Source organism: Grus americana, chromosome 2 (assembly GCF_028858705.1).
Source record: "Grus americana isolate bGruAme1 chromosome 2, bGruAme1.mat, whole genome shotgun sequence".
Lineage (NCBI taxonomy): Eukaryota > Metazoa > Chordata > Aves > Gruiformes > Gruidae > Grus > Grus americana.
The window spans coordinates 35,478,330-35,505,278 of NC_072853.1; the positions used below are offsets into that span (position 1 = coordinate 35,478,330).

Here is a 26,949-nt window from a genome sequence, read left to right on the forward strand (position 1 = left end):
GAAACGGGAACTCGGAAGTACAGGCATGTGGAAAGTATTTTCTTCTGTCAAGTAACAAATGTCCCTTTCTGTCGATGGGCACCCTGCAGCCACCCAACGCCCGGAGCTGCCGCTCCCGGGCACCTGCAGGCTCCGGAGGACGAGGAGCAGAGCGTGGCCGTGCCGTTTCCCACACACGGGTGGGCAGGACTCGTCCCGCTGCCCCTGCCCCTCTGCAGCCTGCGACCTGCCAGAGAGCTGCGCCTCCTGTCCCTGAGCGGCCGCCAGCCTTCGCGGAAGTTGTAGGAGCTTTGTGTTTGTGAACGCTGCCTCTCGGATTTAGCAGAAATTCGAGTTCACGAGTTCTGGGAGAGACTTGCAGATATTGTAGGTGGTTTATTGCACCTTTGTGTGTCGATAATTAAAGTTTATCTCCTTTATTATAGTTTTAATGAGATCAAGTGATACGAGCTTCTGTATTAGCATAAAGTAATGCTATTTTACAAAAATCAGCGCTGGTACATCTGGGATTTAAATCCAGAGCACTCTGAATAACGTTCTTCAGCGCTACCTAGCACCTCTGCATCCTGTCAACAGGCAGCAAATAAAACCAGCAAACTCAGAGCCCGGCGTTCGCTATCCCGGCCCAGATGCCGACTCTTTTTACACACTGGATCATTCTTTGTTGCTCCGAGTTCCACTAATTTCCCTTCTTCCCACACATAACAATGTGCCAGGACCAGTGCCTGCGTGGGTGATTTAAGCTCACGGATCAGGCCCGAGAGCAGCAGTCCGCAGCGCTAAGCAGCCTTCCAAATAAAAAGCAGCCGTGCTGTGACGGGCAGCTCTGCTGGCAGCGCAAGATCCCCAACCGCCCTCCCTTCTCCAGCTACAGAGTTATTATTTTTGTATGGTGAGCTGAAACGAAACCCAACCTAATAAACCACAGCTTGACAAAAACGGAGCCCGCGGTTCCCGTTTCCACACGCGTCCCGGTGAACGATCCCGCCTGCGGGATAGACGGGACGACCCAGGGCTGGGCGCAGCCCTCGAGGTCGGGGCAGCTGCCGAAAGCCGCGCTCCTCCCACGGGGCTCCGGCCCGCTCCAGAGACGGAAGCACACCTCGGGAGCCCGGGCTGTCCTGCTGGAAGCGCCTCGGCCCGCGGGGATGAGGGGGAGGAGCACGGATATCAATCTCTAGCGGGGCTCGGCCTTGCTTCGGTCTTCCTCCCGCTCCCCCACCCTGCGGGCTGCCGGGCTGTCGGTGCGAACACAGCTGAGGGGGGCGGCGGGAGCGGCGTTCCTCCCATCTCGGCCTCCATCCCCGCCTCGGTGCTGGAAGCGCAGGGCGGGCGGTGGCGTGCCGCACGCTTTTGATGCGGGTCGTAAGGCTGGAATAGGGGCAACCCTGCGTTACACGAGATGCCTGCCGGCAGCCCCGCCACCGCAGAGCACGTTTTCGGCCTCCTGCGGGAAAGGCTCGGTTTCACGGCAGAGCTGCTCCCGCCCGGCCCGGGACCCGGCCAGTCCCGACCCCGCCGGGCCAAGGGCGGCTCCCGGACGCTCTTACCTCAGGCACTCGCCGGCCACCCCGGCGCCCGCACCGCGGTCAGGCACCGCTGCGGACGCCTAACCCGGGGTCCTGGCGGCGCCCAGGGCCCTGCCTGCGCAGGCAGAAGGGTTAAGTCGGCCCTGCGCATGCGCCTGCCCTCTCTCTTCCGGCGCTGATCATGGCGGAGAAGGAGTAAGTGGCCGTCCCGCCCCGGGATAATCCGCTGCCATCGGCGGCTGCGGCGGTGCCTGTTCCCTGCCCTTATCGCCGGGACGCTGCCCACCGCTCCCCGCGATCGCCGCGCCTCCGCTGGCGACGCGGGAGGGGGCACAAGTGGCCTGGGGCCGGGAGCGGCGGGGGGATAGGGCCCAGCGCGGCGGGGATGCAGCCGCCGGCGGTCCCGTCCCTTCGCAGGCAGCGGTTGCTGCCCCGCCGGCTCTCGGTGAGGTGGGGAGAGAGAGCTGGCCCCCATGCGCCGCTCGTGGGTGAGGGACGTAGGGCGGCAGTTCCTCCCGCTTGGCGGGCAGGCGGTCAGTGCCGCGCTGGGGTGCCTGAAGCGGTGTGCGGCTGGGCGGCCCTAGCCGGGCACGCTACGGGTAAGAGCTCGCCCGGGTAATTACGGTTCTGTAAACACTAGTCTTGCAAGTTTCGTATATCTAAGAGTTTAAAATTTGAGTAAGTTTAGTGTCCTGTGAAATAAATTGCAGAATACTGCCAAACTAGTTTTTCTCTTAAAGCACCCGTTGAAATCTTTGTTAAACTGAAAAAGATGCGCTTCAAACAGACTTTATTTTATTACAAATTGGGTTGTAGCAAAGTGGGTAAAACTTGTCATTCAAGTGGTCTCAGTCTTTATAGTTGAGTACATAGGTTGTGTGCAGCTCACTAGCTAGTCTGTCAGATTGCCATGTCCAGTATTAAAGGTGATCTCTTTGGGCTGCATCAAGGCCTGGCAACAGTGGGAACAAGGAAGATGGCTCAATGAACTGGCTCGAGGCAGTGAGGCCTGTGTATGCATTGTGTTAAAGTTTACATTGACGTTTGCTATGTGTGACTTAAAAGCCCTGTTTCTTCATATCAGCTAAAAGAGTGTTGTTTGGGATTTTTTTCTTTTAATTTAGAGCAAAGAAGGTGCCATCTGTACCAGAAAGCCTGCTGAAAAAACGGCAGGCTTATGCAGCTATGAAAGCCAAACGTCAGAAGAAGATATTGGCTATAAAAAAGGTGAATATTTCATGATTCCTTAACTTGAATTGTTTATCTGTTGCAGTATCAGCTTATACTCGTGAGGTGACACAATACAGAAGTCTGTAGTATTTAAGTCTAGCACACTGATGTTTTATTAACATTTTGGACTAAAATTCACACTTTTTTTTTTTAAATCAATAACAAGTTCTGGGCAGAGTAAGGGAAAAACATACAGTGGCAAGAGGTTATAGTCTTTCTGAGGGTAAGCTTGATGTGTGATAACATTGTTAAAGGTAATGCAGCACTGCTGTGTAACAGTCTTCCAGGTTTTCTGGAGTATTACTGGGAGTGATTCTAAACTCCATGATATGGACAGATGTTCCTTTAATCTGTTATTTGTGGGAAGTTCCAGAATATGCTGTAGTATTTGAAGGTGGTTTTCATGTGTTAAAAGTCATTATATAACCTTAAATAATTTTCAATTGATTTCAGTTCCGTAAGGCACAAAGAAAACTCATCTATGCAAGAGCCCAAGCTTACCACAAGGAGTACAGGCACATGTATAGGCAGGAGATCCGTATGGCCAGGATGGCCCGAAAAGCTGGCAATTACTATGTCCCAGCGGAACCGAAACTGGCATTTGTGATCAGGATAAGAGGGTAAGATTGAATACAGATGTAAACAATTTTATGTTCAAAAGCACTGAAATTCCCTTTCCTGTTATTTGTCTGTTTTGAGGGTTTAGATATATTAAAAAAATGAAGCCTTCCGCTGGTGGCTTGGAAAATTGTTGACAGTATGTTGTACGTGCACCAGAGGCTTATTTTAATTAAGTGCAAAATCATTATGCTGGTTATGTCTACTGTCTTTAGGAATCCCTGATTTTTAAGAAGAAGGCAGGGCTACAAATATGTGCAGACAATTGTTCTGTTTCACCTTAATCTTGACAAAATTACATGCCAGTATTCCCTGACATTCTACTAAGCTTAGTTTGAAGTGTTTAACTCTCCTTTGGTAAAGTGTTACAGAAAATTAACAAAATGTGTGATTAGAAGAATTATGTTAGGAGAGCACAAGGATAGTTCTAAATTGTTTCTGTATAGCACTTATTTTAGTTCTTTTCATAGAAATAGATCTGGTTTAACTTAAATATATAGAGACAGTAAATAAGTTACTAACCTTCCTTTGTGTAATTGGTAAAATAGTAATGCATTTCATATGGGAACAATATTGTTGTGGTGGGTTTTAACCTGATGATTCGTGTTTTCTGGGATGTAGGTAATGGAGGCTTTTTCCTATGTTTTCTAGGACCAATGGTGTCAGCCCTAAGGTCCGCAAGGTGTTGCAGCTTCTTCGCCTGCGTCAGATTTTTAACGGCACGTTTGTAAAACTCAACAAAGCTTCTATCAACATGTTGCGGATTGTTGAACCCTATATTGCTTGGGGGTGAGTGAAATGGCCAGTTTTATCAAACCAGGGTGCAAACTTTGAGTGCCTTTTGCATTTTGCTACACTAGACTTGCAAGTTTCCCTTGTGTTCAAAATCTTTTTGTATCTTCTGTGTGCTTTCCCTGCTTTGAATTGAAAACATCATTAAGGCAATGCTTTAAAAGGTAATGCTTGCTAGAGGATTACACCCTCATAATAGTGTTCTTGGGACTCGGTGCGAGTAAGATTTGTCTCTCTGTTGCTTTTGTATTTACATTTGGGACATGCTGAAATAACCTTAAGTTGTTTGTTACAGAAGTTTCATTCAGGGATGTTAACTTAGAATGTGGTTTGCAAAGACTTAAAATTATTTTTTTTTCCACTTGACTGTTTCAGTTACCCCAATCTGAAGTCTGTGCATGAATTGATCTACAAGCGTGGTTATGGCAAGATCAACAAGCAGCGCATTGCTCTTACTGATAATTCCCTGATTCAGAAACGCCTTGGTAAATACTGCTTCACTTAACAAAACAAGAAACAAACTTGTTGCATTTGGATGATTAATGCAAAGCAGAACAACTATCCTTGTTTGTGTCTGAGAATAGTAGTGATTGGTTAATAATCCCTACTTCTGTATTTGTAGCTTAATACAAAGCAAGCTGGTAGTGCCTTTTGTTATAAAGTATTGAAAACCAGTGTAAAGAATCAAATTTTAGCATTTGAAATTTGTAATTGTGAATTTAAACTCCTTGACCTTTAACAGATTAGTAGATCTTTCAGTAATGAAAAGGTGCTGCAGCAGGAAAGCAGCTTATCATACATAGCTTTGAAGTTTCAAACTTAATATTAGCCATTGTTTGTGTCTTAGACCTTCATAATCTAGTAAACAGACTTCTTAAACTTCCTGTCAGAGGAACTAGCTAGCAAAAGTGATTAGTGTATTTAATAAAAACAAAACATGGTGGTCAGTTGTCAGGAAATAGACTACTCTGGGATGCTCCTACTTTTCCAGTCATGCCAGGAATGAAAGCAGATGCTGATGTCTCTCCCATTTTTTGGCACTTGTATATCACTTCAGATTAGACTCTGTCATGTTTGTTCCTTTTCCAGTGTAATAGATAATCAGATTCCAAGGGTACAAGTATTATGCTATAATCACTTTCCTTTTTAGCATTCTGTTTTACAAGCAGTTAACTTGTAACATGTCACTGAAGACTCTGGAAAGGTGTTAAGGAAACATGCTATTGCCTTATTCAACAGCATAAGCGGTTCAGTGAATTTCCATGAGCTACGCATAACTACAGTTTAAGTGTATTTAGTCTAGCTTTTCTTCAGAGAACACAGTCTATTTTCGTAAGAATCACTAAGTGGGGTTTGTTTTTTGGTGTTCCTCATTGCTGGCTACAAATATTCAACAGTTGAAACTGATGCCTCTTGCCAAATGTAACAACTAAATAATGTTGAGTTGGCTGCAGCTGATCTGTTTTAATTGGAAAAGTTAGTCATTGGGTGTCGTGACAAAGTGGGTGCTTTCTGACTTCTGAAGCTTATCAAAATAAGTAGGTATGACAGTAAGAACTTGATAATTTTTACCTTGTTATTGACCAGTCGCGCTGTAGCTTTTCTGAAAACATTTCTGAATTTTAGGAAAGCTTGGCATCATCTGCATGGAAGATGTCATCCATGAAATTTACACTGTTGGCAAGAATTTCAAAGTGGTGAACAACTTCCTTTGGCCCTTCAAGTTATCCTCTCCTCGGGGTGGAATGAAGAAGAAAACAATCCACTTCGTGGAAGGTGGGGATGCTGGTAACAGAGAAGATCAGATCAACAGACTCATCAGGAGAATGAACTAATGGTAAGGTATTACCAGAGGTTAATACTCTCCACTGTTCCATCTTTGCTATGTAGGTTGCTGCTGTTACTGGTTGAACATTCAGGTTTAATATGTATTCACTCATGCTTGGGTGGTACCTACAGTGTAAAGCTACTTGGACAATACAGTGTTCTGATTTTATTTTTGAAGTCTTAATAAAGCTTGAACATTTGTGAAGAAATTAAATCTTTATTGTGGCTGATATGTTTAGGAAGTAGAAACACTACCAATACCTTATTTTTCATTTACCAGTAACTTGTTCTAAAACCTTTTTTGGGTTTTATCATGGGAAGCCTTGAGAGCTTGACTGAAATTTTCAGCCCTCATTAATGAATTCTTAATATGATCAAAGTCTTGTGATTGTAAGTACAGTATTTTTTCAGATTGTCTGATTTCTGGTATACAAGCCTGTTTAGGACTGGGAGAAATTAAATTATCAATTTAGACCATTTTAATGGTCTAATTTTTCAGCTTGTTCAAGCTTCAAAATGATTCAATTTAAGCTTTCATGTTATCGTGACCAAGATGCTTATTTTGAAAGACTAATTTGCCCATTTGGATTGTCTATCCTTTAGAAATGGGAAGGTTTATTAACACTTAAAGCAGTTTGACAGTGACAGCTGAGTGCTGTAGTATCTTATTCAAACAATCTGTCTTACAATCTATTGTTGTCCCTCTGCTGTTCCTGCTTTGAGAAGTCTCTGCCATTCAAAGCCAAATCTTTTTTCAGAGTTCTTGTACTTCCCATTGCTTTTTCCACCTTTTTCCACACTAAACCAGCTTTGATGTTGCCCATATCTTATTTTCCATCAAGGATAAATGCCTTTTTGGTATGACAGATATGCTGGAATTTAAGAAAACTTCATTGTGTTAGGATGCTTGGAAAGAGTAACAAAGACCCAGTTTTCCCCAAACTGATTCCTTCAAAGGCAAGAAGGTTTTTTCATTGGTTTGGTTTTGGTTTGAGTTTTGGGGTTTTTTGTTTTTATATACCAGATCAGCAGTTTACTTAAGAATTCCTAACTTCCAGAGGGTTAGTTAATAAAAAAATAGTGGGTAGTGATGTGACTCTACAGCTTAAAGCAGGTGCAGTTGCTGTTCTGGATGAGTTCTCAGAAATTAAATTCTCTGAAGGAAGAGAAGTCTTTTTTTTTTTTTTTAAAGCTTGTTAAAAAAGTTTTTATAGCCAACAAGGCATAGCAAGTTGAGCTCATCGAGGTCTACTGCCTGTCTAAGGAGCCAGCAGAGACTGACTATGAAATACCTTTCCATTTGACTGACAGCTTTTTTTTTTCTTGAAGCTTTTTTGTAGGCTGTTCTGCCTCACTTTCCAGTCCCCCAAGCTTCTTGCATGTTGCTTTGTTGTTTCCATTTGTGAAGCAGCAGAGTTTTAAAGCACTGGTTACATGGCACATAGAAACTTGTGCTTCAGGAAGATAGTTGCTTATGGGGACAGTGTTCTTGTAAAGCTTTTTGGCCTAACTATGGGAAGAAGCGGATAATTTTTGAGGAGCAGAACTGCTGTAGTGTTGGTGCCTGGGGTGATGTTATATTACTCATACTAGCATTCTTGTAGAAATTTTGCTGCTGGTTGCACAAACTGTTACAAATTCAGTATTCAGATGTTTCCCTTAAGTTAGTGCACAAGGCTTCATAACCAAGAATGTGCAAAACTATTTTCACTTTATGTTCCTGTTTGGTTTCTGAGCCTAAGGTAGAAACTGCTATTTTTAATTGAAACCCTGCAGCTTTTCTGTCAGTGTAGATCCTTTCTCCTCCATCTTCACTGACAAACATCGGAAGTATACTGATGGTCTAGAGTTTTCAGGAGCCTTTCCATAGGAGGGAGGCTTCTAGTTACTTATTGCAGTGGCTATAAATGCCTGTGAGGAGTAGTATATTGGCAGAGAAACTAGGGTTATTCAGCTGGTTACTTATGTTTTTCATTGGACTTGTAGCTCAGCATCCCATGTAAGTAGCAGACATCAAGGCTTAACTCCATCTTTCAGCTTAGGAAGTGACCTTGCAGTTTCTGATTTTATGCTTATTAGCAGTTAGTTGTTCTGCTTGGGCTGCAAACAAACATACCTCTGGTGTAAAGCTAAGAAAATTAACTGATTGTTCTCCTCTCCTGCACTTTCTATTCCTGCTATTTTCCTACTGTCCTGAATAGAGTGCATATTTAAAGTACAAGTAACCTACATGTAGCAAATAGAAGAATGTTGTAGTTTCTACTGAGGTAATAAGCAGCTAGAGCAGTATGTTCAGATGAGATATTTATTGGTAGTACTCTAAGTTCTGTAGTTCTGAAGGGCCATGTATCTGAAGATGAGTATTCCTCTTCCCTATATATAGATGGTTCCCTGCTATTTGTCTTTATTTCTTATTACTTAACTAGTAGTCTCAAATAAATTAAAAAAAAAAGACAACTTCCAGTACTGATATCTTCATATAGATTGGGGAAAAAGCATAGTACTTGATAATGAATTTTGACAGTTCATTACTGGCAAGATACTGAATTTCATTAGCTCTCAAGCAAACTTTACAGGAACTGGTCTCGAGTCTTTTTGCTTTCATTTTTGTATGTAAACAGTCCCTGAAATGTGCTGAAAATAGTTATTGCAGCAAAAGTTAGAATGTGCAGTGCCTCAGTATGTCTTTCAAAATCAAGTTCCCCCCCGTGGTGCTTTTAGACAAATAGGAAAATAGGTACCAATAGTTCAAGGTAGAAATGTTTATCTTGGTAGTTCTGTCACTTGAAATCTGTGTTTTGAGTGAAGAGATGTTAATATAGAAGTTAGTTATTGTGTAGAAGACTACTGAATTCTTAAATCCAGTGAAATAAAATTAGTATTTTCAGCCCAAATTATAAATCATAGAAATGTATTAATTATTTGTGTGGCCAAAGTAGTTTCAGATCTACACATGTCTAATGATACTTTTTTTTCCTTTCAGATTCAGATGCCCAGCTGCAATCTTTCAAACTCTGGTCTGTTAATAAAACCATCTTGCACAAAACAGTATGTCGCCTCAACTGGTCTCTTTGTGATCCTCTTCTCTAGTGGTGGTGGTTGCTAAGTTGGAGTAACCTGTTTCAGAGAGCCATGTATAGTTTGAATTACCAGTATATAGATAATACTGTTTCACCTTCATTTGGAGGAAGAAAATCTGGAAGGATTCATAATGAGTAACAGATTAGTTTTTGAGTACCAAAATTATTTTTGTTGTCATGAGAAGTACAGTAAAAGACAAACTGAGCTGTATGCCATTGAGTGGACAGGATTTGGGCAACGTGGTCTAGTTCAGGGTGTCCCTGCCCGTAGCAGGGGGGTTGGAACTAGATGATCTTTGAGGTCCCTTCCAACCTAAACCATTCTGTGATTCTATGATTTCTAGTTACTTGTAGTGCACCAGAAAGCTCTGAGAAGATTTTTCTATGTAAAGAAAAGGTGAGGGTAAATCTGTTCTTAATGTGTTAAGATCATGATTGTAAGATCATCATAATTATTTCCAGCTCTGAACATCAGGTATTTTTTACCAGGGGAAACATGAAATAATTCACTATTTTGGAAAGTATTTTCCACGTTCTAGATAATTACTCAGCTTTATGTAATTTGTTTGCAGTGTTCTGTTGCAGATACTATAGAAGTGGAGACCACAGACTTCTTGAGACTACAAACAGTTGTTGCTAATGTGTAGGTCTAGCAGAGCACAGATCAGAAACCCAGGGAGTGGTGAAATGTGTAACTCAACTTGCATTCAAACTGACTTCTCTTGCAGGCACTCCAGTGAAGGAGCCTTAGCCTGCTGAGATGGCCAGCACAACAGATCAACAGGTCGTGTCTGCTCTGACTGAAAGGCTTTTCTCAGTTACAAGCACAAGCTGTATTTATGTACTTCACCAGTGAAGGATGTCCATAAAATGCTGGTTTATTAAAGCTTGTCAAAAGCTAGTTTAGTTTTGAAATAACTCAGGAAATTATGGTAGTGGCTTAACTGAAAGTAGTGTGCTTTTGTTTGTTAACGTGGTAGGACTGGCAAAGAGCTGAGTGTCGGATAGGTTAGTGTTTCCAGATACTTAGAACAACTTGAGTTGTGCCAATTTCCCTACTGTAAGTCAGACTCCAAAATCTAGTTACACAGCTTCTCGTGGCTAAATATTTGTCCATTTAAACTAATAGCAGTGCTAAATCAGAAGAACTTAGCAGTTCCTTACAGCTGGTCAGTGCAAGTAGTTAGACTACTGATAAATGCTTGAAAAGGGTTTGAGTGAATGAGGTGAAAACCATAAAAATACTTGATTTATTAGGCATCTTTGTAAAATGATAAGCAGTATGATTTACAAGGCAACATTTTCATAAAGTTGCTGCATGAAGGGAAAACTTGTGAAAATTCTAATAATGACTTTGCGCTATTAATGGGGAAACCTCAGTTCTCATCTTGGTCTTGTAAGAGAGTAATTTGACTCCTTTTGGCTTAAAACTGCACTGATGGGCAATGGAATTCAGGTATCAGAGGGACATACCTGAGGAAGGTTTTGTTGACTTCAGTATCCTTGTTTGTTTCAGTTGGTAGAGTTCTGCCATTACTTTGCTACAAGGTGTTCAGTTGTTTCTGTTTGACTCATACGCATGTTCTAGTATATTCTTAACAGCATTTCATGGATGTAATGAAGCTGTACAAATGATAGCGAACTTTGTATGATAGGTGTAGAGAATAAGAGATTAACTCATGAAGTTAATCAGTGCTGTAAGGTCTCGTTTGTCTGATAAGAATGCCCCATAGGTCCCAGATTTTTTTTAAAGGATAGATGCGCTAACGCATTGGTGAGGAGAAAGTTAATCTCATTTTCATGGTACTCCAGCAACTCATTTTTCGTACCTGCCTCTGAAATGCACTTTCAGATAACAGCTGCAAAATGTTGATATGTGGTGTGGGAACTAATACTAAAGCACAGCTATGTTTAAGCTGGTAATCCTGTGTAGTAGGTCACCTTTTAGATGAGCATAGCTTTCAGGATTTTTAGTGTTGCTCTTCAGGCATGTCCCGTAGTATGCAATTACAGAAATGGCTCATGATCCAATGGTTAAGGTCAGAATTTGCAGTGGAAATGAGGCACGATCCATTTACTCAATGCATGAATAGTAAATTTTGGAGCAATGATGAGGTAATTTGAGTTAAAAATGTAGCTGATGAAGGAGAATCAACTGGTCCCTAAACGATAAATAATGCAGATCTTTTTTCAACATTCTGTGATAAAGTTCAGGTTCTTGCAAACATGCTGTTATTTTCTCACTGTCCATAACTGCCAGCTGCTGACACATTCTGGAATAAAATTTCTATGAACTCTTATCCTCTTTCACAATGCCCAACATCTTCCTTTTTTTTTTTTCCCTCAGAACTGAAGCCAGAAGCTTTACCTAATAGCTATTGGAGAAGCAACACGAGACCCTTTGAAATGCTAACTCCTCACAAATTTTTCAGGCATGCTAAGGTTTATAGGCTTTACACTTAATTGGTATTCCTTTTTTTTTTTTGCTAGTGTCCAGCTCATACAGCCCATTTCACTATCGCCAAGTGTAAAGTCATACATCTGGAAACGGAATGGGAGCCTGTCCCAAGAATCAGTGTTTTGAGAGAAAGTTATGAGACGTGATGGATGGTCAGCTGAACATAAGCTCCCACTTGGCTAAATGCAATTCTTGGATGCATTAAAAAGGAAATATCAAATGGTATGGGGGAGGTAATACTACTTTTGTTCCAGTAGTGCTTACGCTAGTGCCAAATGCAGTATCCAGTTCTTGTGCCAAAAATCAAGCCCATGCCTTATAATACTCGGTGAGCTTAATTTATTCAGTTTAAAGGCAGACGTGGTTACAAAATGAGTATCTACCTATAATTACCTCTGTGGAGAAAAGTAGTTTGATAATAGAGAATTCTTTGATCTAGCAAAGCTATAATAGGATGAAATGTCTTGAAATTGAAGCCAGATAAATTTTGGCTTCAAGCAAACTATTTCAATGGAAGATAATTAGTCACTGGAACACTTAACCAGCGGTGTGCCAGATTCTTTGTCAGTGGTCATTTCTAAGTTGAGGTTTGGCTGTTTTTCTTCCTTTAACTCATACGCTATACTTCTAAGAGATTTCTTGAGGGCAGCCCTAGAGCCTGTCTTACTCAGCAGAAGTTGCTAAATGCAGGCTCTGTCAGTACTCAAGGGATACAAGTCAGAGCCTTGTTTTAAGATGTGTGGATCCCCAGAGTGGACTTCAGAACTGTGGATGAGGTGGAAGTTACAGGCTTCACAAGGGAACTTGGACTGATGCAGCTCACAATGTAGCAAAGTTACCTAAATCTTGGCATAAATAGTGCTCAAAGAGGGATGGCAGGGCTTCATGAACCTTTACAGGCTTTGCTGCTTCTGCCTGTTTGGAATCCAGATCTCTCAGCTCTCTCCTGAGGGCTGGGAGCCATGTTTGGTGTGGGGTTTTTTTGTTTTGGTTTGGTTTTTTTAGAGAATCAACCATGGCTTACTGTTGATTCTGAGTCCCCAGTGAGCAAAGAGGTGTCCCTGCTTCATATGACTGATTTGCTCACACCTAGGAAACCAAATACATGTGTTTTGTTCAAACCAATCCTTCCATCTCCCAGTTTCTGGAAGACTGTCCTTTCCACAGAACTGTATGTGAGAAAATCTCTGCACATTGCTCCTTATTAAAACTGTGCCAAAGTCTAAGCCAGGGAAAAAATCCCGATTTTAGCTTAGATTAGGAAATGACAGATCAGACAGAGATACAAATCTGAAAACAGTCGAGCTTAGAAGGGAACAAAATTTTAGCCTCCTGAATCCCAGGCAAAACATTCTGCTCAACTAGTTTCATTAGGCGTAAGTTGTAGTGGGAATTAATTTGTCTTCAGGGATCTTTAACGTGATTGTGCCAGTTCTCTTTGGTGAAGTTCCCATTCTTTTTTGCATACTTGTTTCTCTTAAAAGCTTTTGTACCACACTGCTCCAGGCATCTAGGATCCCAAAAATACCTGTGCCTTGTCTAAATACAGGTTTAGATGTAAGTAGGCTCTCACATGGTAAAGTTTTTCCATGATTGAAGAATCTGAAAAACCTGAGTGCTGAGCTCATGAATGGCAAGTGCTAAGAAAGAACCAGGATATTTAGAAACAATTTTCTACACAAAGCTCCCCTCATTTTTCAGTCTGTCTATAGGTGATCACACCAGCCATTTCTAGCTTTATTCATGAAAACAAGAAGTGCTTGTGGCCTTGCTCATATTGCAAGTAGAGCAAATTTTCAAAGTTCAGAGCTGTAAGCAATTTTCCCTGGATTACTTTTCTGAAGATAAAAAACTCCACAATAGCAGTTTTTTATCTGCTAAATATTTCTTCATATAAACTACTCTTTGCACCAAATATCTTTCATGATGAAATAAGTAGGTACTTGGTTGGAGGAAAACAATGAGAAATAAGGGAGCGTACAATCAGAGGGCTGTGGGGTGTATATGGGGAAGAAGCCACATGCACAGTAAAACCTAGGCTAGAGGAGGAAAAGGGAGCAGAGGGAGGTGTGAGCAGCAGCATTAAACTTCACTTGCGGAGCACTGTTTTGGCGGTGCAGAGAGGCTGTAAATCCGGCTTAACGAGCCAGCGTGCCACATGCTTTACATGCTTCCCACCCTGAGCTGCTCCGGCAGTCAGGGGCGTTTTGTACAGCTTCCATGGGTTCTGGAGCCTGCCTGCAGCGCTGGCCGTCTGCGGTGAGCGTGTGCTGCCCAGGCCCCGTGGTGGTGTGGTGAAGCTCTACCTGTGGCACGTTTCCACTCCTGCTGTACTTTGTTAGGGGCTGTGCAAGGATTACCGTGCTCTGCGATATCTGAGGGCATCTGTTATCCACAATATTATGCTCTTTTTTTTATTGCACGATAAAATGCAATTGAAGTTTTCAAGTCCTGATCGCTCTGAATGTCTCATGTATAGAATACCACAGTGGTACCTAATAATTTCAGCACAATGCACGTTTAAATTTTTGATACTAATACTGTGTATCACACATTGTTATAACAAGGCCTCTAAGATAGAAAGAAACAAGATATAGTGACCCAAGACAAGTAGGAAAATGGGATTCAAGGAAGGCTCTGAGTACCTCTTGGTTTAGTTTGAAAAAGAGGTAGACTTTTTTTTTTCTCCTTTAACTTCTTTTGCCAGGTATTATTTAGCACAACTGAACTGTAAGAGAACAAGTTTAACTAGTAGATTGTAATACTGGCACTTTTTTGTGCCAATTCTAATTTTATAATTTTAACTCCTTTGTGAAAGGAGGAAGAAAAACTGAGTGGAGCATTTCTTTATACAGATGGTCTACTAATATACACCCCATCACCCTCTTTTTGGGAGAAGCCATCAGTATTGAAAGCAGCATAAACAGTGAGTGACAGTTCAGTTGGTTTTAGTTAAATGTAGGAAGTGTTAATTATGTCTTAAGAAGAAATTAAACTAATTATGTAGTAGTGTCTAGCTCTGTAACATTCTTTACTCTGGAAGACTAAAAGAGCCAGGAGGTAAATGTTGCATTTATTTATAACCCAATGTGTTGAAGGTGAGGGGGGTTTAGCTCTGACTCGAGTACAGTGTTAACTTGTAGATGATGTTACTTTTATTATTTATGGTTTAGTTGTAATGATTGCTGTGTCAGTTTAGAGCCTGATGGTTCTTTGAAGCTTCTGCATGATCTTTGCTGCTTTAGTCAAACTCTCTGAAACTATTGATCTCAAGTAAGTGAGGACATGAAACTTGGTAGACAAAAGTCCTAGAAAAAACCCACAATATTCCTTTAATCTTTTTATTTGCTTTGTTTTACTTACTGTATAAAACTAAAAAATTAGCTGGCTCAATGTAGAAAGATGTGAATGACTCCAGAGGATACGTATTTTGAATAGTACTTCCAGGCTAGCCTGTTTCCAATACCTTACGAAGAAGGACTGAGCTAACTGCCTTCTAGCGTCTCTGTCCTAACATCTGGCTTTCTGCTGTCACGGTGTGCATTTCTGCTCTGTTGGATTGCAATTCCTGGCTTTCCCGAATGTAAATGTTTCTAACTACTGTTCTACAGCTTCCATTTCTACAGCCTTTGTGTGACAGCGCTCTTCTTAGCAGACTTTGAAGTACTTCACCACTGACATCAGTACCACGCTCTTCTTTCTGCTGGGAGAACAGACCTACACAGATAACGTAACTTGCCAAGGTTTACCTGGCAGACTGGTAGCCAAGCCAGGGCTCAGCCCACAGGAAGGGGAAGGGAATCTACAGCATGGAAGGAAACCTCTGAGCGGTGTCAGGGACCTGGTGGCTCTGCTGGGGATGGGATTTGGTGCACTGTGACCAGGGAGGGCTCCGAGGCCGGGTTGCTGTGATCACAAACAGGGGTAGATGTACCTGAGAAATTGCCCTTATAAAACTGTGATTGCTGTCTCCCTCCCCACAACTCTCCGGCTGAGCTATCCTTGCAGGCAGGGTTGGGACCCAGTGTCCAAAATCCTGTCCTGGATTTAGTCTTCTCGAACGTGAATCCCTGACTTGGGTTTTCAAATGTACTTCGATAGGTGGTAATAGTCTGTGTTCTTTTTAGCATGTTAGTCTAGCACGCTTACCTTGGAAGAGATTGTCTCTGTGTACTCAATATTTTTTGTGACTGAGATGGGTTCAAATTCACATATATCAGTCTGTAGCAAAAATGACCTACACCTCTTCAAAACTGAATTTTTCTGAGTAATGGCTATGCTTTCTTTTGAACTCAGCGTTACATATGGTCTGAGTTATCCTACTGGCTTCAGTATCTTTTGGTCTATAGGCATGTACCGTGGATGTTAAATAAATTTAGACTTGATATAAATACAGACATTCCTTGCCCTGCCAAAGTGTTCATTAATCTGGACAGGCACAGTGGAAGTTTAGGAGACAATTCTGGCTCCTGTAGTCCTGCAGGACTAGGCTTGTAGGTTGGCTTTAAATACTGGTTCAGGTACCTATCTGCAAAGAGAACTGGGTCCAGAGCCAGGTCTGAGCCAGCAGACTTTTCAGTTGGAGTGAGAGTTGGGCTGGACCAGTGGAGGGGTAATATCCTTGGAATACTCCCACTTAGGTCTGCTCTTTTTCATATATTCGGATGAGCAAGGCTCTCTTTTGAAAGTCACTCACTACTTGCTTCTTTTCATTTAAACTGGCTTCTTTTTCTACAGTTTTTACCCCTGGGTTTTGTGAAAACTTAAGCTGTGCAAAAACAGGGAATGGGAACGCAGTAACACTTTAATTTCTATCCCTTCCCTTAATGTGCTTCTTTTCACCAGGCCCATTGATTCTTGACTATACGAGTAATTTAGATTAGTAATCAGTTGTGTTGGAGTAGCAAACGTGAGATAAATATGCAGAGTTTTTGTTTTGGATGCTGTGCTAGTACTTTCTGGAAGACTGTTGTTGTACTGAGTAAACTATAAACTGAGTGTAGCTTGTAAATCAAGTGATGACACATACATGTGAGTTAGATTTAAATGCACTTTTTGTTAAATGTCTAGATTATTACTGGTTTTGTTTGTTCCTTTGTTTTCTTTCCTTCTTTCACAAAATGTGGGTACTTGAGCAAAAGGGGTTATTTCTGCCTGAATTATGCTTTTCAGAATGCAAATCTTGATTCTAGAATTTAGTTCCTTACCATGTTTTCAGTATGAGTGTTCCTGAACCAAGATTTTGCAATGGGAATAAACTTTTCTTAACTTTTGCTCAGAAGCTGAGCTTTTGAATTTAATATATATATATATATTTAATGATAAACTGTCACTTCTGCAAAAAGAGTAAAGGTATTCAATTTTTCTTCCTTTTTTTTAATATGACATGTTTTAACAGTATAAATATGTGCGGGTAACAGTTGTTCTACATGGGAAATGCAAGGATATCTGTAGGAAAAGTCTGTGTGTCCCTGAAGAAAAGCAGGACTTTTCTCCAGCTGGGGATCAGGATGATGAAGTTCTCCCTCCACAGATTATTTTTCCCAAGGAGTCCTGTTACTTAACCATCTGCAATGTCTCCTCTTGAAGTGCTGAACTTAAACCTGTGTATTCATAGTACAGAAGTACTATGAGTAGCTTCTGGGTCTTCAAGACCTTCAGGATTCTATCGAGATGCCAAAGTTAACGGTGCTGACAGCTCTATCGGACAGAAAGGCTCCTTCTGTTCTGCAGTAACATGCTGTGGAAATGTTCCTCCTGGTAACACCCCTGTACAAAGGCACACATAGCTGAAATCTATGTGGAAGCAATTGCACTAGTATGTTGAAACTATCTTATTTCAAGCAATTGTGCTTAGACTGAGATCCAACAATACTACTATTAGCTACATGAAATTTCATTAAAATTGCATCCAGAGCAGGCTTTGACTGGGAAGAGAAAATAGCCTCCAGTTCAAAAGCTGCCCGTTATCCAGCTGGAGCCTTCACAAGTGAAGTACAGTTCTTGCAATCAATTTATGGGTTTGGATGCTGCCGAAGTAGGAGGTATCAGAGCACATGTGAAGCTACAACCTCTGCAGAAAGTTTTGGTCACTTTCTGAAAGTTCACTTTGGCAAAAAGAGGCCCTTTTAAAACATGCATGTTTTGTGGGGTCCACATTCTAGGAACGGCTGGGAAATGTAAGGCACATGGTTTAGAACCAGTAATAATCTAAGCATTAAAAATAGTTGTAGGTACTCAACTCCACGTACCCTGTGGTCTCTTACACAAAGCCTGTAGGGACATGGCAGGTGACTGTACCACAGTCAGTTTGTAAATGAATCTCTAGATGGAGCCAAAACAGATCTAATGTATGAGTTTTGCAGACAAAGAAATGACCTTGGGATTTTCTACTGAAAGCCTACAGCTATGAGAAAACATCACATTCCAAAACAGATCTTTATATCCACCTCAAAACTACTGAGGTTCCTTACCGGTGTTTTTTAGGTTTTAAAGCCTAAAGAATTGCAGTGCTCATAGTCTATAAACAATTGCATATCAGGGCATTTTACTAAACATTAATGGCTAATGTAATGCTAGAATCCCTTATCTCACAGTAAATCTGCACCTATATACATATACAAAATCAGTATGACAATCTCATGGTGCGTCCTCCAATATCTGCCTGCACATTAATAATTTTCTGAATTGTCAGCATTGCTAAGTGCCAGTCACACATGTTCCCTTTTTGTGCTGTATTTGTGGTGTGATGTCCTGTTTGCCAGTCATTTATTTGCCCACTGCTTTAGAGAAGCATTTACCAGCTATGCTGTATGTACAGGCTTAAGAATCCCAATGCTGTTGTTGCCTGAAGTGCCTATTGATAGTTCAGGATAGACCAATGCTTGAAACTCTTCTTTTCCTTGAGAAAAGAAATTGCAGAGTATAAATATAACACTGAGTAAAAATAACCCTTGATTAGTTTTATATGTTATTCTTAATTATTTCCATAGTCTAGACCATATTGGAATAAAGAGACTGTTTGAATTTGCTTTTGCTTTCATTTTTCCCTCATTCAACTTTATAGAAATGCGTGGTTTCACAGGCTCACAGCAGTAACTGCTCTATCTGGAAGAGTAGTAAAGCACCTATGTTCAGACTGACCAAATTAAAACCAACTTTTTGAGCTATCAAGGTGCTTTTTGGCACAGAACCTCCTCTATCCTGCTGTCTCACTGGAGCTGAAGGTAGCTGCACTATGGACAGCACCTTTCCAGCTAATCCGGTAACAAAATGTAGCGAGTTTGTGCCATATTATGTTAAGACTAAGAGAAAACTACAGCTTTCAAAAATACAGCTTTCTGCACTGTCCCTGAATAACTTCTTAGACCACATGATCTCAGGTGGATGCTCCCAGCCTCGCAATTCCTTTCTACCTTGATACAAAGATAAGATCCCAGCAGTGACTGTGCTCACAGATACTGTGGAATACCCAGTGAAGCAAGTTGAGAACCGTGAGCATTGCCTTGCATGGAACCTAGCTGGCACTAATTCACAGTAACTGCCCCTGTGACGTTGCAACTGAACCTCAGCCCCCGCTCTTGCAGAGACTACAATTAACCCTCAGTTGCTCAGTCAAAAGTCCCACACCACCTCACTTTATTTCTGACTTCATTGTATGAGTTAAATCCTCTTTTCAGACAGCAATACTTGCATGCTGAGTGACCCAGAAACTTTTTGCCCCAGTTAGTAGATGATCCTTACTCATAGCATGTGAATGACTGAAGAACTGCAAGTGTCTCTGTCTCTCTGCGGACTCAGTTGCAGGGCAGGAACTGCCTTTGCTCAGTCTGTTGCTGATGACAGGTGTCTATTAGACACTAAATGTGAAAGCAATTATGGGAACTTTGTCAAGGTAATAAAACCACACTCTGTTTCAGTGATTTATTCCTATCATAGTGACCTGCAAAGAGAGAATGAGGTAGAGCGTCTTTGCCGTTATCTGCTGTTGAATGTGGATAACTGCACTAGGTGATATGGCAGCTCTAGTTCTACCACAGTATTCCTCTATTATCCCTGGCAAAGCACCAAGAACCAAATAAACATTCATAGAGAAACGTCAAATAGTAGAACTTTATCTCTAGCCTCAGAGCAACAATGAAATGTGATTTATGTGAGCAGAAAAGTGTGCTCTGTAGTGACAAGAAGCTAACTTTAGAGTAAATGAGAACTTGGATAACTAATAGAGATGAGTCATGAAAAAAAATAGCTTGGAAGGAAGCTGTTGAAGTCAATCACCTGCTCAAAGTACAATAACTTCAAAGTTAGGTCAGGCTGCTCAGAGCCGTGTCCCTTGAGTTTTTAAATTCTCCAGGGATGGAGATGCTACAGCCTTTCTCCGTGATACTCAATTACTCTCATGTAACTGATTTTCCCTCTTGCAGCTTATGGCAGTTGCCTCTTGTTCCTTTTGCTGTGTGCCTGCATGATGATGGAGTCTGGTTCCATCTTTTCGCTAACCTCCATTTAGGTACTTCAAGATTACAAGCAGGGTCCCCTCTTTCTTCTCCTTTAGCTTTCTTTTCTCTGGGCTAAACAAACCCAGTTCCTTCAGTCTCTCATCATGTATGCACCATCCCCCTGAATACTTTAGTAGCCCTCTAGATTTTCTCAGTTTTGTTGACATATCTCGTGGGATGCCCAAAACTGGACATAATATTCCAGATGTAGCTTCACTAGTGCTAGGTAGAGGGAAATAATCCCTTTCTGCAGTCTACTTGCCATGCTCTAGCTAACGTAGGTCAGCATGCAGTTAGCCTTCACCACTGCAAGGACACATTGGTGTGCTGGTGTCCACCAGGACCCTCACACCTTTTTCTGAAGAAATGGTTCTTAAATCTAGTTTAAAGCTTTCCTCACTAGATTAGCAAGTCTGTTGGCAAATATGCCCTTGTCCCACTTTTTCAGATGGATCCTGTCTTTCCTTGGCATTTCTCATTCTTCAGACTCCGATGGTCATAGAGGCCAAAACCCTTCTGATGACACTGACCAAGCAGACAGATATTGAGCTGCATTTCCGCTCATGCCTGAACTGTTCCCCTTGATCAGCAAGGTTAAGAGGAATTCCATCTGGAGCTCCATACCCTTCACCCTTGTACTGAGAAGACTGCAGTAGTCTCCTCAAGGTCTGCACTAGTAGTATAGTACCATTAGTGCCCATATGAAAGAGCAGCAAAGCGTAATATTCCAAAGACCAGATTACTCCCCAATTTATCCACAATATCCCAAATCCAGGTCCTGGGCAAGCAACAGCCCTCTTGAGACAGCAGCTCCATGCAACAGATGGGTGCTTCTGTCTCTCACAGAAGGCAATCTCCCAGCATTATCCTCCATTGCTTCCCTTTTTAGCTCTGGTTCCCATCTGTCAGCCAGGCATGGCTGGCACAGATGCCCCTTCTGTCAGAGTTTGCTCCTGTTCTTGTCAAGGCCCTGACATTGCTCTCCAACTGAACAGCTGCAGTTGGAAAAGAGCTCTACCTTGCTGTGGAAGTCACCGATATCCATCGCATTTTCTACCAGAAGCACAGCTTATGCCTCTTCCTCCCTCTGCATAACGTGGGGCTTTTGTCTCTTTGCAAAGATCCTGTCTTCTGTTCATCTTCACTGATGCTACTGTATGCTCAGTTCCTCCATTATTCCTTCAACTGGTTGGTCACCTGGTGACTTGACCAGGGCCCACTTCCAGCAGGTGACACTGCTGTTGCCCCAGCTGTGGTCTCAGGGAGGAGCACCCAGCACTCTTTGCAGCCTGGGACCTGTATGGCTGCATCCTCCTTCCAAGGTCTGTCCAGAGGTGGGCCTCTCACAAATGCACCTCGTACCTTCAACTTCCCATACTAGGGAGACAGGTCACATGTTATGCACATGACTGTAGACAGTCACCTCATAAATATAGGTTGATTTCAACCCCTTTTTTAAATTGTGTTGGTCTTCATTACATGACTACATGCAGCAGCTTGCCGTCGTGTGTCAAAGGGACCTCAGATTTCTGCTGTGTAGCCTCCTGCCCGTTTTCTCCATGACTTCTCTTCTCATCCCTCTAGTCTGTTCATAGCCCTTGCCTCTAGGAATGAACCAAGTTTGTGCAGGCAAGGACACTTTGGTTTTTAGAGTCACTATATGTTTTACTGCTGAGGTTTAATGACAGTGAGAAAGATATGGGGATGCTGGGAGAGAAAAGAGATCTCAGTTCGTACTACTGTGAAGAATTGAATTCCACTGTGTTTAAATGGTTGCAACTGTATGTTTCCTAATTTTCTATGTACCTGGCCAGAGATCTCAGGCTCTTATTTGAAAAACCTTGAGAATTCACAGTAAGAGCAATGGGATCTGCATTTTTTGCATTTGAAGGGCTATTCATTGCAAGTACTTTGAACAAACCAGATCCAGAATGCCTCAGATTAGGCAACCAAAACCAGCAGGTTTTTTTTGAAATGTACTCTTTGTGTGGAGAGACATCTATAATAGTTGCTTTGTGACACACATGCGTGCGCTGTAGTGAGCAAAACTCCTAAGAGAATTCACAGCTCTGTCTTCAGAACAATATGTAATAAATCAGTTTGAGGGCCACACACCAAGTAACAAAGGGAAAACAGTACTGAGTTGTTCATTAAGTGAGCATCATTCATCTGATGCACCAAAGGAGGCAGGAGTGCTGCTGAATAAAAAGCCTGTGACTATGTAATGACACTACAGCTTATTCTAAGGGTCAGTGAAGGAAGAACATGACTTCCCTAATATAAACTCTAGTGTTAGTACGTTATGGAAAGCTTAAGCTAGAAAGAAACTTCCCACCACCACCAGTTATCAGGAAAGTTTTTGCCTTGTTGCTGAATGTGGACCAACCCCAGAATGTCTCATACCAATTCACAGAATTATAGAATCATTTAGGTTGGAAAGGACCTTTAAGATCATCAAGTCCAAACTTTAACCAAACACTACCAAGTCTACCACTGAACGATGTCCCTAAACACCACATCTACAGATATTTTCAATACCTCCAGGGATGGTGACTCAACCACTGCCCTGGGCAGCCTCTTCCAATGATTGACAACCCTTTTGCAGAAGAAATTTTTCCTAATATCCAATCCAAACCTCCCCTGGCACAACTTGAGGCCAATTATATGAGGTTTAACAAGGCCAGATGCCGGGTCCTGCGCTTGGGTCACGACAACCCCATGCAACACCACAGGCTTGGGGAAGAGTGGCTGGAAAGCTGCCCAGCAGAAAAGGACCTGGGGGTCCTTTGCCTAATACCCCTGGGATATTAAGAAAAATTTCTTCACCGAAAGAGTGGTCAAGCATTGGAACAGGCTGCCTAGAGACGTGGTGGAGTCACCATCCCTGGAGGTGTTAAAAAAACTTGTGGATGTGGCACTTTGGGACATGGTTTAGTAGGCATGGTGGTGTTGTGTTGACGGTTGGACTTGATGATCTTAGAGGTCTTTTCCAACCTTAATGATTCTATGATTCTATGATTTTCTCTCATGCTGTCACTTGTTATTTGGGAGAAGAGGCCAACACCCACCTCACTACAGCCTCCTTTCAGGTACAGAGAGCGATAAGGTCTCCCTGACCCTCCTTTTCTCCAGGCTAAACAACCTCAGTTCCCTCAGTCACTCCTTGTAAGACTTGTTCTCTAGACCCTTCACCAGCTTCGTTGCACTTTGGACACGCTCCAGCACCTCAATGTCTTTCTTGTAGCGAGGGGCCCAAAACCGAACACACTATTCGAGGTGCGGCCTCACCAGTGTTGAGTCCAGGGGGACGATCACTTCCCTAGTCCTGCTGGCCACACTAGTTCTGATACAAGCCAGGATGTTGTTGGCCTTCTTGGCCATCTGGACACACTGCTGGCTCATGTTCAGCTGGCTGTTGACCAACGTTCCCAGGTCCTTTTCCACTGGGCAACTTTTCAGCCACTCTTCCCCAGACCTGTAGCGTTGCCTGGGGTTGTTGTGACCCAAGTGCAGGACCCGACACTCAGTCTTGTTGAATCTCATACAGTTGGCCTCAGTCCATCAATGCAGCATGTCCAGATCCCTCTGTAGAGCCTTCCTACCCTCCAGCAGATCAACCCTCCTGCGCAACTTGGTGTCATGTGCAAACTTACTGAGGGTGCACTTGATTCCCTCGTCCAGATCATTGATAAAGATATTAAAGAGAGCTGGCCCCAGTACTGAGCCCTGGAGAACACCGCTTGTGACCAAACCAACTGGATTTAACTCCATTCACCACAACTCTGTGGGCCCGGCCATTCAGCCAGTTTTTCACCCAGTGAAGTGTACGCCCATCCAAGCCATGAGCAGCCAGTTTCTCCAGGAGAATTCTGTGGGAAACAGTGTCAAAGACTTTACTAAAGTCCAGGTAGACAACACTCACAGACTTTCCCTCATCCACTAAGCGGGTCACCTTGTCACAGAATCAGATTAGTTAAGCAGGACCTGCCTTTCACAAACCCATGCTGACTGGGCCTGATCCCCTGGTTGACCTGTACATGCTGTGTGATGACACTCAGGATGATCTGCTCCATAACCTTTCCCAGCACCGAGGTCAGACTGACAGGCCTGTAGTTCCCCGAATCCTCCTTCTGACCCTTCCTGTAGATAGGCATCACATTTGCTGACTTCCAGTCAACTGGGACTTCCCTCGTTAGCCAGGACTGCTGATAGATGATGGAAAGTGGCTTGGTGAGCACTTCCACCAGCCACCTCAGTACCCTTGGGTGGATCCCATCCAGCCCCATAGACTTGTGTGCATCTAAGTGGTGCAGCAGGTCACTAACCATTTCCCCTTGGATTATGGGGGCTTCGTTCCGTTCCCCTTCCCTGTCTTCCAGCGCAAGGAGCTGGGTACTCAGAGAATGACTGGTCTTACTGCTAAAGACTGAGGCAAAGAAGGCATTAAGTACCTCAGTCTTTTCCTCATCCGTTGTCACTATATTTACCCTCACATCCAATAAAGGGTGGAGATTCTCCTTAGCCCACCTTTTGTTGTTAATGTATTTATAGAAACTTTTTTTATTGTCTTTTATGGCAGTAGCCAGATTAAGTTCTAGTTAGGCTTTGGCCCTTCTAATTTTCTCCCTGCATAACTTGATGATATCCTTGTAGTCTTCCTGAGCTGCCTGCCCCTTCTTCCAAAGGTGATAAGCTTTTCTTTTTTTCCTGAGCTCCAGCCAAAGCTCTCCATTCAGCCAGGCCGGCCTTCTTCCCTGCCAGCTCATCTGGCACATGGGGACTGCCTACTCATGTGCCTTTCGCATTAAGATTACTTTCTTGAAGAATGTCCAGCCTTCCTGGACCCCTTTGCCCTTCAGGATTACCTCCCAAGGGACTCTGCCAACCAGGCTCCTAAACAGGCCAAAGTCTGCCCTCCAGAAGTCTAATGTAGCAGTTCTGCTGACTGCCCTCCTTACTTCTCCAAGAATCAAAAACTATCATTTCATGATTGCTAATGCCCAAGACAGTTTCCAACCATCACATCACCCACAAGTCCTTCTCTGTTCACAAACAACAGATCCAGCAGGATGCCTTCCCTAGTTGGGTCACTCACCAGCTGTATCAGGAAGTTGTCTTCCACACACTCCAGGAACCTCCTGGACTGTTTCCTCTCCACAGTACTGTATCTCCAGCAGACATCTGGTAAGTTGAAGTCCCCCACAAGAACAAGGGCTAGCGATTACGAGACTTCTCCCAGCTGCTTATAGAATATGTTGTCTGCCTCTTCATCCTGATTGGGTGGTCTGTAACAGACTCCCACCATAATATCTGCCATTTTGGCCTTTCCCCTGATTCTTACCCATAAACACTCAACCCTATCATTTCCATTGTCAAGCTCTAGTTGTCATCATCTTCCTCAATATACAGCACAGCAACAGCCTGCACTGTCACTTTTTTAGCTGTCATTTCATAGTTACATCAGTAATTGTTTAACAGCCTTCCCTTCTCACCACCATTTCCCCATTTGTTTTTCATCCTTCATGCTTTAATGATCTGAGGAAGATGATGACAGTGATGAAAGCATTACTATTCAAAGGGAGGCAGTAAGATCATCAGACTTGTCAGCTGGAGGAGATGATGGCTTTCTGGGGGCTAGCATCTGGGCTTTGTGTCTGTCAAATTTGGTCACTTTCATGAGGCTGAAAGCCTGACCTTTATCTTTTCTGCCTTCTTGCTGCCTATTTCTCAATGGTTACATTTTCATCACTGTCATCATCTTTCTCTAACTTGAGTGAATTAGAGTTATCTATCAAGGATGAAGGATGGAAAAAGGAGGTAATGATGACAGTTAGCAATCTGTGACAGATCATACGGAAGCATCTCAGCTGCCAAAATGCAGCACCTCCTCCAGTTGATGATCCTGCTTCTGACTCTTCACCTTCCACACCAAATATACTGTTCTCATGTATTTAAATTGTACTTAAGTCCTTGTATGCGTCTCCCTTCTATTACATGCATTCTTATGGGAAAAATTGCTTTGCTATCTGCTGACTTGCTAATCACTGCACTTTTAGGAACACAGCCTTCATGGATGGAGATGTGAGGTTGTATCAAAGCATCCAGAAGGATAACTGCTTTATGACATTAGGGTACATGAAAATAGTGTCACACTATCATTTGTCACCAACCTCCTAAGTCTGCTGATACAAGGAAGTGAGTTATCCTTCATCACTTTAGGCAAAGTGGACCAGTTCAGTTTAATCCATCAGTGAAGGTGGTTTCAGCTAACCTACCTGACTTTGCCAGGGGAGTAGGCAGCACTCTTACACATATTTTTGCAGGAACCTGTAGAGGTAGTAACCTCCAGATGGCAGGCAGTGTTAAGCAACTTAAGGCAGTACCTCTAGAAATGAAAGTGAGCAATTTCCTAAGGATTTATAGCAATGATCCATTGAAGTTGTCCTTTTCTACCAGTAGAAAGCAGAATAAATTAGAGGGGATAGAAACCCAGCTTAGGTTGTGTGTTTTTTCTTAATGGATTCATAACAGTCCAAAGGAACTGAATGCATTTACCTGCTAATATTGGGTATCCAGCTACTATGCGTGTTACAAAATGAATTGAGGTTTCCTTTAGCACTTGAGATCACAGTGCTGTGGGGTATCTGCTGGGTCCCTGTCTTATGGGATAAAGGAATAATATACATTGTAAGTGTCTCTTTCCAAAACAGGGGAATACTTTATTTTGGGACCCACGAGTACAAGTAGGAGAAGCCACTTCCCATCATCTTCACACCACATGTTTCTGGAGAATTCAGTATTTGTAATTTTTTTTTTTTCTCCTATTCATATTTACACAGGAGAAATGTAATTAGAGGTTAGGATAAAGTAGGCTCTAAGCAAGCAAAACAATCCAGCAAAGCATTAGAGCTAGCTTT

The 26,949-nt window shown here is 42.6% G+C and overlaps 1 protein-coding gene across 2 annotated transcripts; it reads left to right on the forward strand.

Moving 5' to 3' along the window:
- Positions 1-1,594: 1,594 nt before the first annotated feature.
- On the forward strand, positions 1,595-9,047 carry RPL7 (ribosomal protein L7). Of its 2 annotated transcripts, XM_054815503.1 has the most exons (7): positions 1,595-1,724; positions 2,654-2,756; positions 3,213-3,379; positions 4,029-4,166; positions 4,545-4,654; positions 5,796-6,006; positions 8,980-9,047. In XM_054815503.1, the coding sequence occupies exons 1-6, from the start codon at positions 1,711-1,713 to the stop codon at positions 6,002-6,004; spliced, it is 741 nt and encodes a 246-aa protein (XP_054671478.1). In that variant the 5' UTR covers positions 1,595-1,710; the 3' UTR covers positions 6,005-6,006; positions 8,980-9,047. The 2 variants fall into 2 exon arrangements, with proteins under 2 accessions (XP_054671478.1, XP_054671477.1); XM_054815502.1 differs by having other exon boundaries at positions 5,796-9,047.
- The last annotated feature ends 17,902 nt before the right edge of the window (positions 9,048-26,949 follow it).